Genomic DNA, 18,950 nt, shown 5'->3' on the forward strand with positions numbered 1-18,950 from the left:
GTGTGTGTGTGTGTGTTTGTGGGGGGGTGCAACCTGAGTAACGTGCACACTTGCCTACTTATAGTGCGTTTAATAGCTGAGACACACCAACCAGATGGCTAACCGTTGACAGAAAAGCCAGTGGAGATGATCAGTCGGGTCCCCGAGGTCCAAAAAACTGCCCCGGGACACACTGAGGAGACACCGACTCGAGAAACGTAATACGTCTCCATAGCAGCAGACGGCTGATTGGACGAACGCGTCACATGGGTTTGTTTTCTCCGGAAATTCAAAGCCAGACTGTCATAGCGGCTCGTTCAGAATACGATCTCATATTGTACTAAAATAGTTCACGGGAACGTGTTTCTGAAAACATTTGAAGAGAGAAATAGGCCGGGCAGTTGTTGAATCTGTCTTCATTTCAGATCAACAAAGGTCAGTTTAAAGGACTGACCTTTTGTTGTCAGATTTTGAGAGACTCAAGTCACCTCATTCCGCTCGCCATTTCCAGGTGAGTCCCGACTGCCCTGTCTCCGACTGAACACGTCAGGTCGGTCAAAATGAACGCCGACGGCCCCTCAGACTGACGATGGGACAGGAAACACCGAACAGACTCGAGTCGCTGACCTCGCCAGACTGTCTAACGGCCGATTATCAGCTTGCTGTGTCTCGGGCTTAAATCAACTCAGACCTGTTGTAAGCGTGGGGGGACGGAGGGCACTGACATGCAGTTCCCCTGTGTCTGCTACGCCCCCGACGAAGACAAAAGAGAAGACCGAACGGAGGTGCAATCTCCCAGAAATGTACTGAAATCACACAGAGAACAATAACAACCGAGACTCTTTCAAGTGAAACGCAAAATGGGGAACTAATACAATTCAGATTCTGTTTCATGAACAGCAGAAATGGGAGCTCCACTTCCAGTCCCTCCCTCCCTCCAATATGAAATATTGCTGACTAGGGGGGGTAAGTTAGCCAATTAATGAATAATAAATGGGGCTGGAACGCAACACTTTCATATCCTTTATAGGTCAGAGTGTGCTGAGGCAGGGCCGCTGCTACCGCCGGGCATCGTGGGTAGATATCAGAGCACAGCGATCTCTACACCACTGTACCTCAAAGCCATGTCAGCCGCTCCATCGGCGCTACACGCAACGTTAACGACACGCTGAGAGGGCATAACAAAAGTTTGTTCTTTACTGTGTCTGAAGCTTCTCCTTCCCATCTCTCGCACACTGTTTTTGGGGGCTTTTATCGCAGCTCGTTAGTCTTCCCTCGCTCATCCTTCCCCCCTGTTTTAACCCATTTTATTATTGAGCTAAGCAGGCTTGTGGCCGCTGATGACGGCGTAGTGATGCACCCCCCCAAAAAACAAAAACTACACCGACAACAACAACAACAACAACGGTGGCAATTACAGACAGCCCTCCACTTCACTCGCTGTTATCTCCATTATTCAGCTCCTCTGGAATCAGCTATTAAAGGTAATTAAGCGATTCATCAAGTCGGTTTCAATTACTGGGAGCTTGACAGCTGCAGATTACAATCAGTAGGGGTGAAGGGAGAGAGTGAGAGAGGAAGGGAGGCGTCAAAAACTGAAGAAAAAAGAGAGAGAGAGAGAGAGAGAGAGAGAGAGAGAAAACAGACAAGAAGTAGCGACAGATCAGGCAGCACTGAGATGGGCAGGAAGCCTCTTCAGGTGTATGACGGTGCGAGCAGAACTTTCTTTGTTCGTGCAGCGCTTGTCTCGCTTTGCCAGACCTTCCTCCACAGCACTGCGGAGGAAGGTCTGGCGAGTCCACACAGCATTCCGGGATGGAAGAAAAAAGTGCTCTGGATTATTGGCATTTCTTTAAAGGAACACGCCGACTTATTGGGACTGTCTTATTCCCTGTATCCCCCAGAGTTAGATGAGTCCATACAGACCCTTCTCATCTCCGTGTGTGTCCTAACTCTGTCCGACCCACACACCGCTAGCCTAGCTTAGCACAGATCCTGGAGGTAACCGGCTCCAGATAGCCTAGCTTAGCACAGATCCTGGAGGTAACCGGCTCCATCTAGCCTAGCTTAGCACAGATCCTGGAGGTAACAAGCTCCAGATAGCCTAGCTTAGCACAGATCCTGGAGGTAACCTTCTCCATCTAGCCTAGCTTAGCACAGATCCTGGAGGTAACCGGCTCCATCTAGCCTAACTTAGCACAGATCCTGGAGGTAACCGGCTCCAACTAGCCTCACTTAGCACAGATGCTGGAGGTAACCTTCTCCATCTAGCCTAGCTTAGCACAGATCCTGGAGGTAACCGGCTCCATCTAGTCTAGATGGCCAACATGTTCCTATTTACATGTTGTGATTTGTATAGTCACAGCGTGTACAAATAACAAGGTCACATGACACACAGCCATCTTCTAACCATATACATAATGGGAACTATATTCTCAGAAGGCGAAGCGAAGCATAGTAAGTACATTTTACCAATGATACTTACATACTTTTAACATTTTCAATGCTGGACTTGTACTGCTATATTTTTACAGTGTGGTATTAGTACTTTTACTTAGTAAAGGACCGGAATACTTCTTCCACAACTGCTTACAGTGTCTCTTCTCCTCACTTAACATTTGACCATTTGTGTAACCCTTGTTTTGTCACCCCACACACACACACACACACACACACACACACACCACTTGAAGGGAACAGTCACATTTTCCACCAACACCAATGGAAACTGTCAGATCCAATTGCATTTGGTGCCTCTTGTGTTTCTTCCTCTCGGCTGCCAGTTTGCCACCAACTCTCACAATATAGCCTCAAACAATCACAGCGAGCAGAGAGAGATGCCTGAGTGGAACAGCACAAATACACACACAAATGTTTCACCAACACACACACACACACACAGACAGACAGACAGAAGCTGCAAAGCTCTGGGATACATTTGGTGTATCTGTGTATTACTTTGTGTCTCTGTGTAAGAGTGTGTGAGTGAATGGATACTGGCTCCCTGGAGTAACCACAAATGATCCGCCATTCTCCTGGCACCACTGCACACACTTCCCACAGCTCAGACAACAACAACAACAAAAATGAGTTTTCTCCAGCATAAGCATTGCGTGCACCGCGGCTTGTCTGCACCTTTAGCAGGGCTGTCCTCCACGACAGAAATTCTCTGTCGACTAATTGTGGTTGATTTAATGGCCAGGTCTGTAAACACACCTCTTTAAATCTTGTGTTTAGCAAAGATGTGCTCAGAATGTTTCTTGGAAGTAAGTTATCCAGCATGAAAAATGACTAATCGTCTTAAGGAATCTTAGTCTACTAAGACCAAAACAAGCTCCTAATCGACCCAGACGGGGGCAGCCCTAACCTTTAGTTGACTTCATGTTCTGCTTCATGGGTGTTAGTGTGTCTGTGTGCCTGTTCCTGAGCGTACAGTGTGTGTGTGTGTGTGTGTGTGTGTGTGTGTGTGTGTGTGTGTGTGTGTGTGTGTGTGTGTGTGTGTGTGAGTGAGCAGCAGACAGTCTGACAGACAGCGCAGTAGCTGTCACCGTATTCCTTACCCGTAGTCTGACCTTTAGTGACAATCAATCCTTTGTGAACATGTCCAGTGAAGGCTAAAGGAATTATCCCGCTGTAGACCCTCTGGCATCATTTAGCTTCTAGCTGCAGGTCACACAGGTCAGGGAGAAACTAGTGGAGACACTGGTATCTCATCACTGTTAATAGATCACGCTGGCTGAGATGAGTGATTAGAGGAACTGGTTAACAGCCAGGTAACTTACATACAGTACAGGCCAAAAGTTTGGACACACTTTCTAATTCAATGCGTTTCCTTTTTATTTTCGTGGATATTTACATTGTAGATTCTCACTGAAGGCATCAAAACTATGAATGAACACATATGGAATTATGTAATTAACAAAAAAGTGTGAAATAACTGAAAACATGTCTTATATTTTAGATTCTTTAAAGTAGCCAGCCTTTGCTTTTTTATTAATAAGGGAAATAATTCCACTAATTAACCCTGATAAAGCACACCTGTGAAGGTAAAACCATTTCAGGTGACTACCTCATGAAGCTCATTGAGAGAACACCAAGGGTTTGCAGAGTTATCAAAAAAAGCAAAGGGTGGCTACTTTGAAGAATCTAAAATATAAGACATGTTTTCAGTTATTTCACACTTTTTTGTTAAGTACATAATTCCATATGTGTTCATTCATAGTGTTGATGCCTTCAGTGAGAATCTACAATGTAAATAGTCATGAAAATAAAGAAACACATTGAATGAGAAGGTGTGTCCAAACTTTTGGCCTGTACTGTACCTTTCAGTTACAGTCAATGGTGGAATGTAACTCAGTACATTTACTCCAGTACTGTACTTAAATGTGCACTACAAGTTCCTGCATGACGTCACTTCTGTTGACGTTCCAAGTAAATACCAAACAAAACAGAGCAAGCTCGTCCCTCCCCCCATGTTTCCGTAACTGTCATTAACCCCCACTGCCCTCCCCCAAACATCTTGTCGGCGATTGGCTGGAACGTGGTTTGTTGTATTTTGGTGCACAGCCTGTGCCCCTAGTGTTTGTTTGACGTTTACGACCCCTGTGTTGTCTCCTGAGACCGGGCTTTTTCACGGTGTGTTCAGGGGGCAGGCAGCTAGCGGATCAAGGAGGGATGCCTACCATTTGAGACAAAAATTAAATCGCGCTGAAACCATGCAGGAACTCATAGTGCACCTTTAAGTCCAAATGTTGAGGTACTTGTACTTTACTTGAGTCTTTTCATGCCACTTTCTACTTCTACTGGGCTACATTTCAGAGAGAAATATTGGACTTTTTACTCCACTACATTCATCTGTTACAGCTTTAGTTACTAGTTACTTTAGTTACTCCGCTACATTCATCTGTTACAGCTTTAGTTACTAGTTACTTTAGTTACTAGTTATTTTACACATTAAGATTACAGCACACAGAACACATGTAGTTTATGAAATCTGATGTTATATTATAAAGTAAACTAGCCGACAATATAACTACTACAAGTCCAGCTGGGATGATGAGACCATTAAACACACAACTGGTAGGATCCTTTACTCTTTCTACTGGTGAAAAGTAGAGCTGCTGTATCCACACCATGGTGCAGTTGTCCAGGCCGGCTCCACCGGGCAAGAGGCGCCATCGCTGCCACCCACTTCATTTAGCTTCTAAGGTCTGTGACACTGCATCAGCTACACTATCATTACTCGGTCATGGACTGAAACAACTCTAATGTAGCAGCTAATAATGAATAAAAGCGCCCCTGCCATCGTAACGGCAACCCCACTACAGATAGGAACGCATTCGCCGCCTGACGTATAGTCCCCCGCAATAAAGCTCCCGTGAGCTGTAGGAGGATCATAAAATGTTCTCAGCAGAGCCCCCTTAATTTATGGCATCCAGTTAGCAGCTCACTTTTTAAAAAAAAAAATCAGGTGTGTGTGTGTTGGTGCTGAGAGCGCTCGGGGACGTGCGGCCATTAGCCCGGTCAAGGGACACTTCAATTTATGCTCGGCTGATTAACCCCACTCTCAGTTCGCACACTTTCACACATTAAAGAATACTTCATCTGGGGGAACTGTTATGCCTCTTAGTTGTCCATTAGAGTCAGGTTTACTACTGTCTCCGTGGCGATCATAAGTCACCCAGCGCAGGTTGTAACGGCCGGACTAAATGCAGGACAATTGGCTGTACCATTTATCTCACGGGGTGTTGAATTGATTCTTTTTTGGGCATGCTAGGCGTTTATTTGTACAGGACAGCTTAGACATGAAAGGGGAGAGAGGGAGGGGATGACATGCACCAAAAGGGCCGCAGGGCGGAGTCGCACCCGTGGCCGCTGCTTCGAGGAGCAAACCTCTATATATGGTAGGGCTGTGCAATTAATCGAAACGTAATCGTGATTATGATTTTGGCTCCCAATGATCACAAAAACAGAATAATTGAGAAAAACGATTATTTAGCTCATTACGTTTTGCAAGTAAACTCTTATTTTCTCTCTTGTGTTCTGAATGAAAAAATAACGTTTAAATAGTGATTATATTTTTTTCCATAATCGAGCAGCCCTAATATATGGGCGCACGCTCTACCAGGTGAGCTACCCGGGCGCCCCACATTGCGCCCCACATTGCTAATAATGTCATTCTCTCTGCTGTAAGATATTGGGACTGTAAAGAGAGCAATAATTGCATTTTAAGTTTCAATCAAAAGACATGATCGCAAGGGTGTAACTTTGGGTTCAACATTGGGGGGAGGGGGCGAAAATGTTTGTTTCAAACATTAGGGGGGACAAATTATAACCAGGGGTGGTCTGGTGGTCGTCCCACAGCAACATTTGACCGTCAAACACTTCATTTGCTGCATTCTGGGGGATTTTTCTGCAACAATTTGTGCCTTTTTCTGCATGCACATGTCTTTATTCATGTAAATATTATAAGGAATTAATTAACTAATCTGCTGTATTGTTCAAAACTTTCTGCAAATTCAAACACGCGTTTCAAAACAACATTGGTGGACCTCATGGACAGATGGCTTATCCAATCACCTGCCAGCCCTATGTTCCCACATTTCTAAGATTTTTTTTTTTCACTGAAAATTAGGCCCTATGTTCCCACATTTCCTTTTTCAGATTTAATCCCCCTAAAGCCGGTTACACACTGGCTGCGTGGCGTGAGCGTGGCGTTTCTGCTGCGTGGCGTTTTCTACGTCTTTACACACCAGAAACGTGTCTGACGCGGCGCTGCTACTAGCCTTGTCTGTACACATGTATGTTTCCCGTAAACATAAACATAAATATATACTGATCTGATTACAGCAAAGACAACGTCGGCACTATTGACGGCAAAATAGGCTCCAGAATATTTCCTTCTGTATTGACAGGTGCAGTATTAGATAATCAATTTTATTATTACATTTATCTCAAAACCTAGAAACTTTCAAACATCAACATGCCAGTTATTAATATGTATTTGTGTCTAAATGACATATAAACATCTTTTCCTATTCTATTTTGCCTGGAAACGCTTCCAACACACTTGCGTGTTGCATAAAAAATAGGTGTTGGTCCTATTTCGGCGCGGCTCGAGCCACTCCTGAGACGTGCGTGTTACGCTGGCAGTGTGCACGCTCCAACCTGTTAACATGGGAGCCGAAATATAAACGGACACGCCACGCAGCTGACACGCTTGCGCGATGCATCTAGTGTGTAACCGGCCTAACCCTAACCCTAAAAAGTCTTGTGGGAGGATAGGGCTTAAAATGAAGGGAAATGTAGAAACACAAGACCTAATTTTGAAAAAGTCCTAAAAATGTGGGAACAAAGGGCCTAATTTTCAGTGAAAAAAAAGAATTCTTAGAAATGTGGGACCATTGGGCTGACCCCATCAGGTTAATGCAGCAGCGCTGCGCTCCACTACCTTATTCTTACAAAATGGACTGTAGAACATAATGCAGCCCTTAAATACTGTATCTCAAAACTACTTTACATAAAACAGTGATGATACGCTAACACACTGCTGGCCTCTGGCTAAAAGTAACAAAAACACTCAGGTCTAACAAGCATGAATATCATTAAAGACAACAGCGGGTAAACAGCTCATCTAAATGAGGACTAACAAAGGGCTGTATAGCCGGCAGCGAGGGGGAAACACCAGCAGGAAGTGGAAGCTCTCATACTGTATTCCCGAAGCAATAAAAGGGCAAGCAGCACACCTTTCACACTCCGTCATTTTCTTCCCATCCCCTTTTTTTTCAGTAGGTTAGGTCAAATGAAGCTAAAATAACTCTCATAATTTCCCATGTTGAAGCAAACAATCAGAGACCACTTACTTACCTACTTCCAGACTGAAAGATATCTTATTATTTAACCACCAGGTGCTTCCTTCTCTCTGAGGATGTGCTAAAACAGGGTTGTCAAACTATTTCACAAAGGGAAAAGAGAAGAAAATGAGAATCCCATCGAGGGACAGACATGTAGAGTTTGTTGACGTGCTTTTATATAGTCGAAAAAGTCAAATATCTTTGACTGTATTGTTGCAAGTCTCAAATAGCTTTCTCACTTACAGTTTGGTCCACATAAAGCCCTAAAAAAAACGTCGGGAAAAATGATCCCTAGCCATCAGAGTTTAGTCAAGCAAAAAATCACTATAATTACATTTTTAAAAGGCTACCCGACTCACACCTGTTTCACAGGTTTGAATATGCAAAGTTGGCAAATCTGCCAAATTCTGCTTTGAGTTTCACATAATTACAGTCTGAGAAAACTGTTTCCCATCCTTTTGGTTTGGCGTACAACACAGTGGGCCATCATTTATTGTGAATCTAACGTTTTTGCGGGCCGGATTGTTTGATTTGAGAGGGGCCAGGTTTGAAAGATAGATTTGTCATGGCAACTGGACACTCATCTTAACTAAACTGTCCTTGCTGTGAGCAGATTTTGAATTTCGGTGGATGAGATGATACTTAGTAGGGGGTGGGAATTCACCAGAGGCCTCGCGATACGATATCATCACGATACTTATGTCACGATACGCTATCATCACGATACTGATGTCATAATATGATATCATCACGATACTTATGTCACGGTACGATATCATCACGATACTTATGTCACGGTGCGATATCATCACAATACTTATGTCACGATACGATATCATCACGATACTTATGTCACGGTGCGATATCATCACGATATTTATGTCACGATACCATCACGGTACTTATGTCACAATACGATACCATCACAGTACTTATGTCACGATACGATATCATCACGATACTTATGTCACGGTGCGATATCATCACAATACTTATGTCACGATACGATATCATCACAATACTTATGTAACGATACAATATCATTACGATACTTATGTCACGATACGCTATCATCACGATACTTATGTCCCGATACGATAATCATCACAATACTTATGTAACGATACAATATCATTACGATACTTATGTCACGATACGCTATCATCACGATACTTATATATTGCAATTTTAAACATATTGCAATATTCTGTGATTATATTGCAATTTATTACCTTTTTTCCAACTTCAAATGTTTCCCAATTTCAAATGATGTCCCCAAAAGGAAATTTTGTCAACATCTGTTTTATCTAAAAAAATACATTTCTCTGTCTGTTCATCTCAGTTCAATTTTATTGCTGCAAAATGGGGATTGTCAAGCAGAAAGACTGACCAACACATATATAATAAAAAGATTGATTCTTGGCGTCTGTGTATCGATACAGTATTGCCACGAAAAATATCGCGATACTATGCTGTATCGATTTCCCCACCCCCCACCCTTAATACTTAAATCTGTGTAAAAAAGGATTGTAGTATTTTGGGGGGATTCCATAAATCAATTCTTCTAGGAGAACTCTAATACCGAGATAAGTCTTGTGTCCCTGGGAGATTCACTCCAGTGATACTCATACATTAGAGGAGACAGTGTTGACTGATGGTGCTCAGCCGGCACACTGAGGCCGCAAAAAAAGGACGAACTGCTTGCAAATAATGTTGAACCTGGTTTCACTTTGCCTACAACGCAAAGCAACGCATCCAGCAAGGTGCATGCACGTAGACGCTCTACTGTGTGTTTTGAGAAAGAGGATAAAATGATTGTTGCTATAAAAAAAATGGAGTTGTAAAATCCCATTTCACAGCATTATAAAGCTTTTGGTGTCTGAAAAAATTATGATGTATTACTCAAACTGAACTTGAAGCTTGATTCCATCAACTAACAAACTTTTGTTTAGCGTGAAACAGCCCCGAAATCACCATAATCAAACCCCACCAGACTCCATGTAAATAATTAGTACTTTTAGCGTGTATAGAGCCAGCATATCTCCACCAGACTCCATGTAAATAATCAGGACTTTTAGCGTGTATAGAGCCAGCATATCTCCACCAGACTCCATGTAAATAATCAGGACTTTTAACGTGTATAGAGCCAGCATATTTCCACCAGACTCCATGTAAATAATCAGGACTTTTAGCGTGTATAGAGCCAGCATATCCCCACCAGACTCCATGTAAATAATCAGGACTTTTAGCGTGTATAGAGCCAGCATATCTCCACCAGACTCCATGTAAATAATCAGGACTTTTAGCGTGTATAGAGCCAGCATATCCCCACCAGACTCCATATAAATAATCAGGACTTTTAGCGTGTATAGAGCCAGCATATCTCCACCAGACTCCATGTAAATAATAAGGACTTTTAGCGTGTATAGAGCCAGCATATCTCCACCAGACTCCATGTAAATAATTAGGACTTTTAGCATGTATAGAGCCAAAAACATGCTGGACCAAGATTATTGTTCCCATCAGTAACTTAAGACACAAAAACATAGAAAAATGTGATTGGATGACAAAAACAGCGAAATGCTCTCACAAGTCTTTGAGTATTTTGCACACATACCCAGATTGGAGGAGGCCCTTCCCTCTGCAGCCCTGTCCTTCAGTCCCTCCGCTATAGACAACTGCTGTTCGTGGTACTGCTTGGCCCTCTCCAGGTCCTGCATGCAGCGAGCAGCGTGACCAAGTCCCGCGTAGGCTCTCATCTCGATGGACTTCTCTTCCAGCTCCTGGGCCAGCTCCAGAACGTGCGTGTGGTAGGACATGGCCTTGTCGAAGTTACGGTGGTAGTGGTAGGCGCTGCCGAGGTTACTGTACGCCCGGGCTTCCTCTCGTTTGTTCTCCAAGGCCTTGGCGATGCCCAGGTGCTGCTCATGGCATTGCACGGCATTGTCAAAGTCTCCCATGGCGATATAGACGGCGCCCATGTTTCCCAGCTCCCGGGCCTCAGATAGCTGGTCCTTGGACTGCTTGGCCAGCAGGACACACTGCTTGTGGCTGGCCAGGGCGTTGGGGTAGTCCCCGATGGCTGTATACACATGGCCCAAGCTGCTCAGCGCCATGGAAGCAGCCTGTGGATGAAGAGACAGAGAGAGAAAGATAGAAAGCAAGTAAGAAAAACAGCAAGGTCATAAACTGTTGGCAATAGGGCTGCACAATATATAATTTTAAAAGAAAGTTGGAAATTATGTCCTTTCATTTGTTTTGAATTCAACAAGCAGTTTTTTTTATATTTAGCAGAATACTGAAAGCAGTAGAACTGAGTACACTTTAATATCCATTTATTTAGCGCAAGCAATATCGTTTTCGCGATATTCGACGACGTTATTGTAGTTTTTCCATATATCTTGCAGTCCTTACACGTACTTAGGAGATTTTTAAGTAGAAAAACAGCAAAGTAATAAACTGTAGGCAAATGACATGAATAAATATCTAATAGTCCCGTTGATTGCGCCCACATTCCATCAATAGGGAGTCATATTTGTTGCCTTTGCATCACACCTCCCACCCACACTTACAGATTTACTGTACATCAAATGGGGGAAAAAAAGATCTACATTCCCAAATCTCTTATGGGGCTTACTGCTCAAAGAGCAAACAAGCCCAACCTGATTTGATTTCATCTTGGCTAAGCGCGGAGGGGGGGTAAAGTGTGATGCAGATCAGCGCAGCGGCAGGCTTGTTTTAAAGCCGTCAGTTTGCCCACTGCAATCACGCTTCATGGCGTGCCACCGCCAGTGGAACAAAGAAGCTGCAAATCAGGAGGGAGAGCGGAGAGGAGAAGGGTCTAAGCTTCCCAGCAGAGCTGTGGGGGGGCCGCCCGGCTCACTGCTGGCAAGCTAAAAACACACTGAACAATATTCTGCATATTCTCATCTGACATTTTCTAAAGCAATGTCCACCTGTGTAAATAAAACCACTTTAAACACTAGCTACAACCGCAAAAGGAGAGGTTTAACAGTGAAATGGAGAGCACGGTTCAACGCTAGGGTTTTTGTAGTCGAGGGGGGACAGAGCTCAATTTTAGAAATCAGGTGGGTGTAGGTGCTGAGTAACCTGACTCCACCAGATGGATCGCTTCGCATTTGCTCGGCATATCCATCTGGGAACTTTCCGTTGGAGAACTGTCGGGAAGGGGCGAGAATCCTGGTTAGCTGATTGGATGAACCATCTGTCTATTACCACCTATAGTTGGTGATAGACGGGCCAAATCAACCAATCAGATCAAACTCTTGCCGAAACCAGTCGGGAGAAGAGCCAAAACATCTTTTCCTCCAAGAAAAGCCTCCAGTTCCGTTTTTTTGCTCTTCTTTCAATGAAGGACTACTTTCTAATAATTCGGATAAAACTTGCTGCGATAGCTACGCTCATCTCATCCTCATGTTGTTTAGACTGAACAGTCGCTTCTCGTTGCGTCAAACCTAAACCCCGCCTCAAAACCAACGCTGATTGGTCGGTCGTTTTGGCGAACGGCTCCAAATTTTCTCTATCTCAAGATGCCAGACTGATCTGCGAGTGGAAAACTGGAGCTCGCCAGACCAGGATGGTCTCACCAGGCTAGGTGCTAAGAGCGCTCTGGGTTTTTTCACTTGTCCAGTCGAAAAAAAAAAAAAAAAACATTTGAAAATTTTTTTTTTACAAGAAACATCGGAAAAGATGTGTAAAAAAAGATTTAAAAAGAGAAGACAAAGTTTTCAAACAATGAAGAAAAAAAAGTCGAGCAAAGCGTCAAAAACGTCACAAAAAAATTGAAAGTGTCAACAACCAACTCAACTCTTTTATTTTAGATACATTTTTTTCTCATTTCAATTGAAAAATAATAAAATGAAAATGATTATAGTGTGATTTTTACTAGCCCTACATGGCGTTTTACTGGCCCCCTGGCTATCGGGGACTAGTTTATTGTTGAACCCTGGAAAGATTTCTCAAAAAGCAGTCTTGACCCCGTGGGTGACACATTCGCTGCCGGCTTATGAACTGTTTATACGGAGGGTAAACAGCTGGGAATTGGGGTCAGATGTCTGCGTGTGAGCAGATGTTCAATTAATCACGCGAGGCCAGCTAATAACACATCTCCTTTCCTGAGGTCCCACTCTGCATCCTCCGGGCCAGGAAGAGGGCTGGACGCAGGCCAGCGGAGAGGACAGACGCCCTGACAGTGAAGGCCACTGGGTCATCTCGGGGCCATTTAGAGCCAGATAACTCGAAACGGATGGACTACGCAATGTAGTTTCAGCTGTGAGACCACTGGCCACTGATGCTTGCATTGGGCTTTAGAGGAGGTACCACTGCCACCGTCTTAAAGGGTAAGTATGGTTTTTTTTTCAGCCTGGACCCTGTTTTCCCATGTTTCCCAAGTGACTGATGGGAACAACAATCTTTGACATTGGTCCAGTATTTAAGGTAAGACTTATAAAACTACCTTTCTGTCATATTTGCTGAAACTGACCCTATGTTCCAGTAGAACTACATGAAGCTGGTGATAAAAAAAAAAAAAAAAATCCAGCTCCTCTGGCACCACCTACAGCCTGTAGTGGGATTTACAAAAACCCACAGCTCCCTGTTCAGATGCACCAATCAGGGCACAGGGGGCGTGTATAACTGCGTGTCAATCACTGCTCATCCACACGCATTCATTCTCCCTTGTGGGAGGAGGGGCTTAGGAGACCGTTTTGGGCTTTAGCGGAAAGGGGGGGGGGGGGAAGGACTGAGAAGTTGTGGATGTTTTAAATTCTTTGGCTAAGTCCTGGATCTTCACAATCCTCCCTACAGCACCTTAAAGCGAGACAAGAAACAAGCTGCAATGTAACGTTAATGGGCAATTTCTGTGTTCAAATCCACTTTTGTTAGTTTGGTGGCGGAAAAAAAGGTCCAGGCGCCCGGCGCCTGGTCCTAAATGGTTGTACTTAGTGTCTTCATTAATCAGAGGTGTGTTTTGGGCGTAACATGCAATAAACCAATCAGAGATCATCTCCCATTCCCTTTAAAAGCCAGGCGCATTTGGACCTTGGAGCATTGCCGTTATGATGGAGGATTTGCACCGTAATATTTTTATTTGTAATCTTCTGCATGTGTGTGTGCTGCTGTGCGTCCCTGTGTGTGTAACGAGCATAGTGTGCGCGAGCTGTGTTCAAGCCTAGGAGCATTTTACTAATGCTCTGTTAAAATAACAATGAAATGCTGCGTTATTGACTTTAGACCAGGTTTTGTTGGTCAATGGTGCGATCACTTCCCGCTGCCTCAAGATAGCAATACTCCCAGAATGCACCTGAACACACCTCCCTGTAAGACCAGCACGCCCATGGGCGCAAAGATGGGTGCAGGGGCATTTGCCATTTAAACGGCGCAGGCGCTGGACGGTCTTAAACTAGCAAAGACACTTTGCGCTGCGCTGCGTCGGGTGCAAGATAGGACGCTGAATGTTTTAACAGAAATTGTCCAAAGAATGAGATTCACAGTTGTAGTTTCTTTTTTTTTACATTTCGAATCGCATAATTTGTGGTCCAACATATTTTGTCAGCCACGAAGGTTGGTTTTGGGAAATGAAACAAGTTTTTGTCGCTTTTAATGACGTTTTTGCAAGTTTTTTTTTCAACGTTTTTAGAAGTTTACTAACTAAGCAGCTTTGTATGAGAGAATTGTATATACAGGCCAAACAGAAAATGTTCTGTACTTTAACTGTAGCTACATAACATACGTTTTTAATTACGGTGCAAAGTCCAGGTAGTGAGCTGCCAGAACTTTTTCTGTTATTTTATGGAGTGATTTCTTAGAGTGTAGCAAGTCTTCTTTTATGAAAGTGTAGTGAAGTGAAGTAGAGCTTCACATACCCTAATCCGACTGTTGTGTGCCCTGCCACTGGGTGATCACAGCCGTGGTTGTTTGAAGAATATATCAGAGCTCATAGGTCCAAAGTGAAAGGAGGAGGATTTTTCAAAAGGCGTAGTCACACAGCTGCAAGGCGAGCCCTAACCACACGGTTCCACAACGGGCGGTGAAGTGGTGGGCAGAGAAAGACATGAAACACACCAGGGGCTCTGAGGAACAGATCTCGCACCGGATCCCGGCTCGGGCTGTATGACATAAGGGGCTAATTATGCTAAGTACAATACATTACCTCTAGCGTGTGCAATGAAAAGCAGCCATTTCTCTAACGTGCTGCGGAATATAAACATACTTAGTGGAGGAGGCTGACAGAGGAGAGTCAGCCCGGAGTCCTACACCACTGTCCCTGTCAGAGGAACCAAATGAAATCATGTTGTTGGAGCCAATTTTTTTTTTTATTAGCATGTCATCTGAGCCCTCCTCCCCCCTTCTCCCCTTCCCGTCCCTCCCAGGAAGAACGAGTTTACCTTTCATTAGGAGGCCCTCGGTGCTAAATGTGTTTGCTGATAAGAACCATCGGTTTATCAACAGTTTATAAAGCACGGGACACTACGATTCATCACATCAGCACACATCAGGAGAGGGGCTGGACTCGGTAAACACTATATGATCTGACTGGGCGGACGGATGGAGAGAAGTGTGGGAGGGAGGGAGGGAGAGAGAGGGAGAGGGAGAGAGAAACAGAGAGAGAGAAACAGAGAGAGAGAAACAGAGAGAGGGAGGGAGAGAGAAAGAGAGAGAGGGAGAGAGAGAAAGAGCAAGGAGAGAGAGAGAGAAAGGGAGAGAGAGAGAGAGAGAGGGAGGGAGAGAGAGAGGGAGAGGGAAAGAAAGAGAGAGCAGGGAGAGAGCGAGAGGGAGAGAAAGGGAGAGAGAGGGAAGGAGAGAGAAAGAGAGAGAGAGCAGGGAGAGAGCAAGAAAGAGAATCTAATTAGAATGAAGTCAATTTGCCAGAAATGATGTATTTCGGGAAATTATTTCTCTATTCTAGACAGAATGTTATTTTGCCATACTGCCGGAAAGTAAAAAAAGGAGCAGTGGAGAGAGAGGGCTGCAGTCAGAAGAGAGAGAGAGATAGAGAGAGATAGAGAGAGAGAGAGAGAGAGAGATGGTCTGAGTGGCTGTCCCCGAGCCAAACACACACACACACACAAACACACACACACACACACACACACACACACACACAGTGCATCTTCTGTGCACCAGCGAGGCCGGCTGCTCGTTATCTGGGCCTCCATCGGAGGAGAAAATGCAGCGCTGCAGTCTCACTTCAGAGGGACACTGATCACAAGAGCAACTCATCTCAACTGGAGAAAGACTGCCCCCTCCTCCTCCTCCTCCTCCTCCTCTTCTCCCCATTCTCCCCCCGTGTCTTCCCCCACTGCAGACTGACCGAGATGAGAAATCTTCTCTGTTTTGGGCTCGGAGAAGTTGGAAGTTGGGAGTCGGAGAGATGGAGCTAAAGCTTCAAAAAGGCACGTGTAATTGAGCAGCCCCCCCTTCCCCCCCCCCACGATAGGCTATCTGGGAACATGAAACAGCAACAGTTGTGACGGAGGGTAATTGCCTCCCCGGGCCCGTATAATGCCTCGTCGAGTCTTTAAAACTTGAGCAAACTGCTGGAAGTCCTTATGGCAGCAGGTAATTGGTTGCAGGCGGCGGCAGCTATGTGAAATGAAGGACAGAAAAAGGTAGCTGGGGTGTACGTACTGTATGTACAGTATATATGTGTATGTGTGTCTTTAGCAAAAGAATATATCTAGGTTACATTCGCACTATTACAGATGGAGCTCTTTTTATGTCCAAACTCAAAACGTATCTGTTTCGTCTGGCCTTTAATACGTAGCGCAAAAATGCAATTCTTTTGTATCTTTGTAACCTTTTCTGATTTTACTGTTTTCTATGTTTCTATTGTATGATGTGTGTTTCTGATGTTAAGCACTTTGGATACCTGCTGGTTGTTGTAAAGTGCTATATAAATACATTTTGATTGATTGATTGATTGAATGATTCAAGAAAAAAACCATCTTCATACGTGTCTTCAGGTGTTTTCGGTTGTCTTAATAACCATTTCTTTGCTTTGCATTCATTCAGAGTTTCATTATGTGAAGGGCAAAGTGAAAATATCTCCGGCTCTCTCTGTGGGCATATTTCATTTTAAATTATATCTTGATGTACATGTGGAATAATATATATGTAAATATATGTGGTTGTTATTTAAACTGGACCATATTTCCCTATAAATGAGTGTCTAAGTGACTGATGTCCAGTAGCAAGAACACAGGGCAAATGTGCATGGTCAGTTTCAGTTGGCTGCTGTACAGAATTGGGCAGAGGCTTTTTTCTCCCTCACGAGAATGTGACATTTTTCAATGTGAAAAAAACTAAATATGCTATTTTGGACTGTGTATAAGTAACCACAGAGCATACATAAACAGCACTCGGCAGCTTGAAGACAACACTTGCTAAAGAAGTCCAAATCACCAGCTGTGAGAAAAGCCTTTGAGTTCCCGTATAGTTTTGATGCTCATATTGTTTTTAGAAAACCCCTTAAAGATACACATTATATATTATATACACATAAGTATAGAAATAATGTGATAAGCCTGATTTATGGTTGTGCAGAGGCACAATAGCAGGGCTTGCATGTGTGTGTGTCTGTGTGTCTGTGTGTGTGTATGTGTGTATGTGTGCGTGTCTGTGTGTCTCTGTGTGTGTTGAGAGTGTGTGTGTGTGTGTGTGTGTATGTGTGTGTGTCTGTGTTTGCATGTGTGTGTGTATGTCTGTGTGTGTGAGTGTATCTGTGTGTGTGTGTGTGTGTGTGTGTATGTGGGGGTGTGTGTGTGTGTGTGTGGGGAGGGGAGTGTGTGTGTGCGTGTGTTTGCATGTGTGTGTGTGTGTGTGTCTGTGTTAGCATGTGTGTGTGTGTGTGTGTCTGTGTTAGCATGTGTGTGTGTGTGTGTGTGGGGGGAGTGTGTGTGTGTGAGTCTGTGTTTGCATGTGTGTATGTGTGTGTGTGTGTGTGTGTGTGTCTGTGTGTGTTGAGAGGGTGTGTGTGTGTGTGTGTGCGGGAGTGTGTGTGTGTGTGTGTGTGTGTGTGTGGGGGAGTGTGTGTGTGTGTGTGTCTGTGTTAGCATGTGTGTGTGTGTTTGTGTGTGTCTGTGTCTGCATGTGTGTGTGTGTGTGTGTGTGTCTGTGTGTGTTGAGAGTGGGTGTGTGTATGTGTGTGTGTGCGGGGAGTGTGTGTGTGTGTGTGTGTGTGTGTCTGTGTTAGCATGTGTGTGTGTGTGTGTGTCTGTGTTAGCATGTGTGTGTGTGTGTGTGTGTGTGTGTGTGTTTGATATCAATATAATATCAATAACAGGAAGAAAAGTTGAGCGTGAGAGAGAGAAAGAGGGTGGCGTGGGAGGTGTAAGGTGTTAAAGAGCCCAACAGTTTCCCCTCTGTCCTAACGCCGTGTCCTGCAGGAGGCCCGGGGGCGGCCACCACTCCAGTGAAGTGCTCCTAATGGGATTACACGGGAGAGGAGAGGAGGAGAGGGGATGGACAACAGCTCTGACTCCATTACTGCAGAGGTGGGAACAAGCCCGTCTTTCACTGTCCCAATACAGATGCTGGGCTGTTAGCCTGGAAGACACAGCGTTGAATGAATGGAGACTGTGTGTGCGTGTGCGTGTGTGTGTGTGTGTGTGTGTGTGTGTGTGTGTGTGTGTGTGGCGCGGTCTAGCCTGCTACGTTAGCTCGGCAGATAGCTAACAGTTTCCCCAAGACAAAGAAGCACTGTACAACTGCAAAGAACAAAGAATACATCTCAGTATTTCATTCGGTTACAGAACAATATTGATATATTGTCCGTTAAAAACGTATAGCAACAAATGCGTTAGCTTAAGGCTAACTTCTATGGGAAATTCCATTACGATGCTTAGCTTATACGATAAAAATACACATTTAGAACGAACTTGAATTCATTAACAAAGGATTTAATTACTAGTATTCTTAGTACTTGAAGCGTAACTCTCGCCAAAATGCAACCTAGGGTCTTTTTGGGAATGTACCCGAGTCAGACTTTTGTTTAAAAGTATAATTAGGACGGAATCGCCACTTTTAAGATACACCGTATTTTCATTTTCCTTTTGAATGGGAGTGCTAGGGGCACTTTTATGCTAGCCTCAAAATAGC

The 18,950-nt window shown here is 44.2% G+C and overlaps 1 protein-coding gene across 4 annotated transcripts in view; it reads right to left on the bottom strand.

Annotated features, from left to right (window-relative positions):
- LOC114555278 (tetratricopeptide repeat protein 28) overlaps nt 1–18,950 on the bottom strand; it is a 386,074-nt gene that overhangs the window by 73,822 nt on the left and 293,302 nt on the right. For all 4 annotated transcript variants that reach the window (XM_028577569.1, XM_028577568.1, XM_028577566.1 and 1 more), the window contains one exon: nt 10,450–10,957. In XM_028577569.1, coding sequence (XP_028433370.1) covers nt 10,450–10,957 — 508 coding nt within the window. The remainder of the gene's footprint in view (nt 1–10,449; nt 10,958–18,950) is intronic.

The sequence above is a fragment of the Perca flavescens genome, chromosome 5, assembly GCF_004354835.1.
Source record: "Perca flavescens isolate YP-PL-M2 chromosome 5, PFLA_1.0, whole genome shotgun sequence".
Taxonomy (NCBI): domain Eukaryota; kingdom Metazoa; phylum Chordata; class Actinopteri; order Perciformes; family Percidae; genus Perca; species Perca flavescens.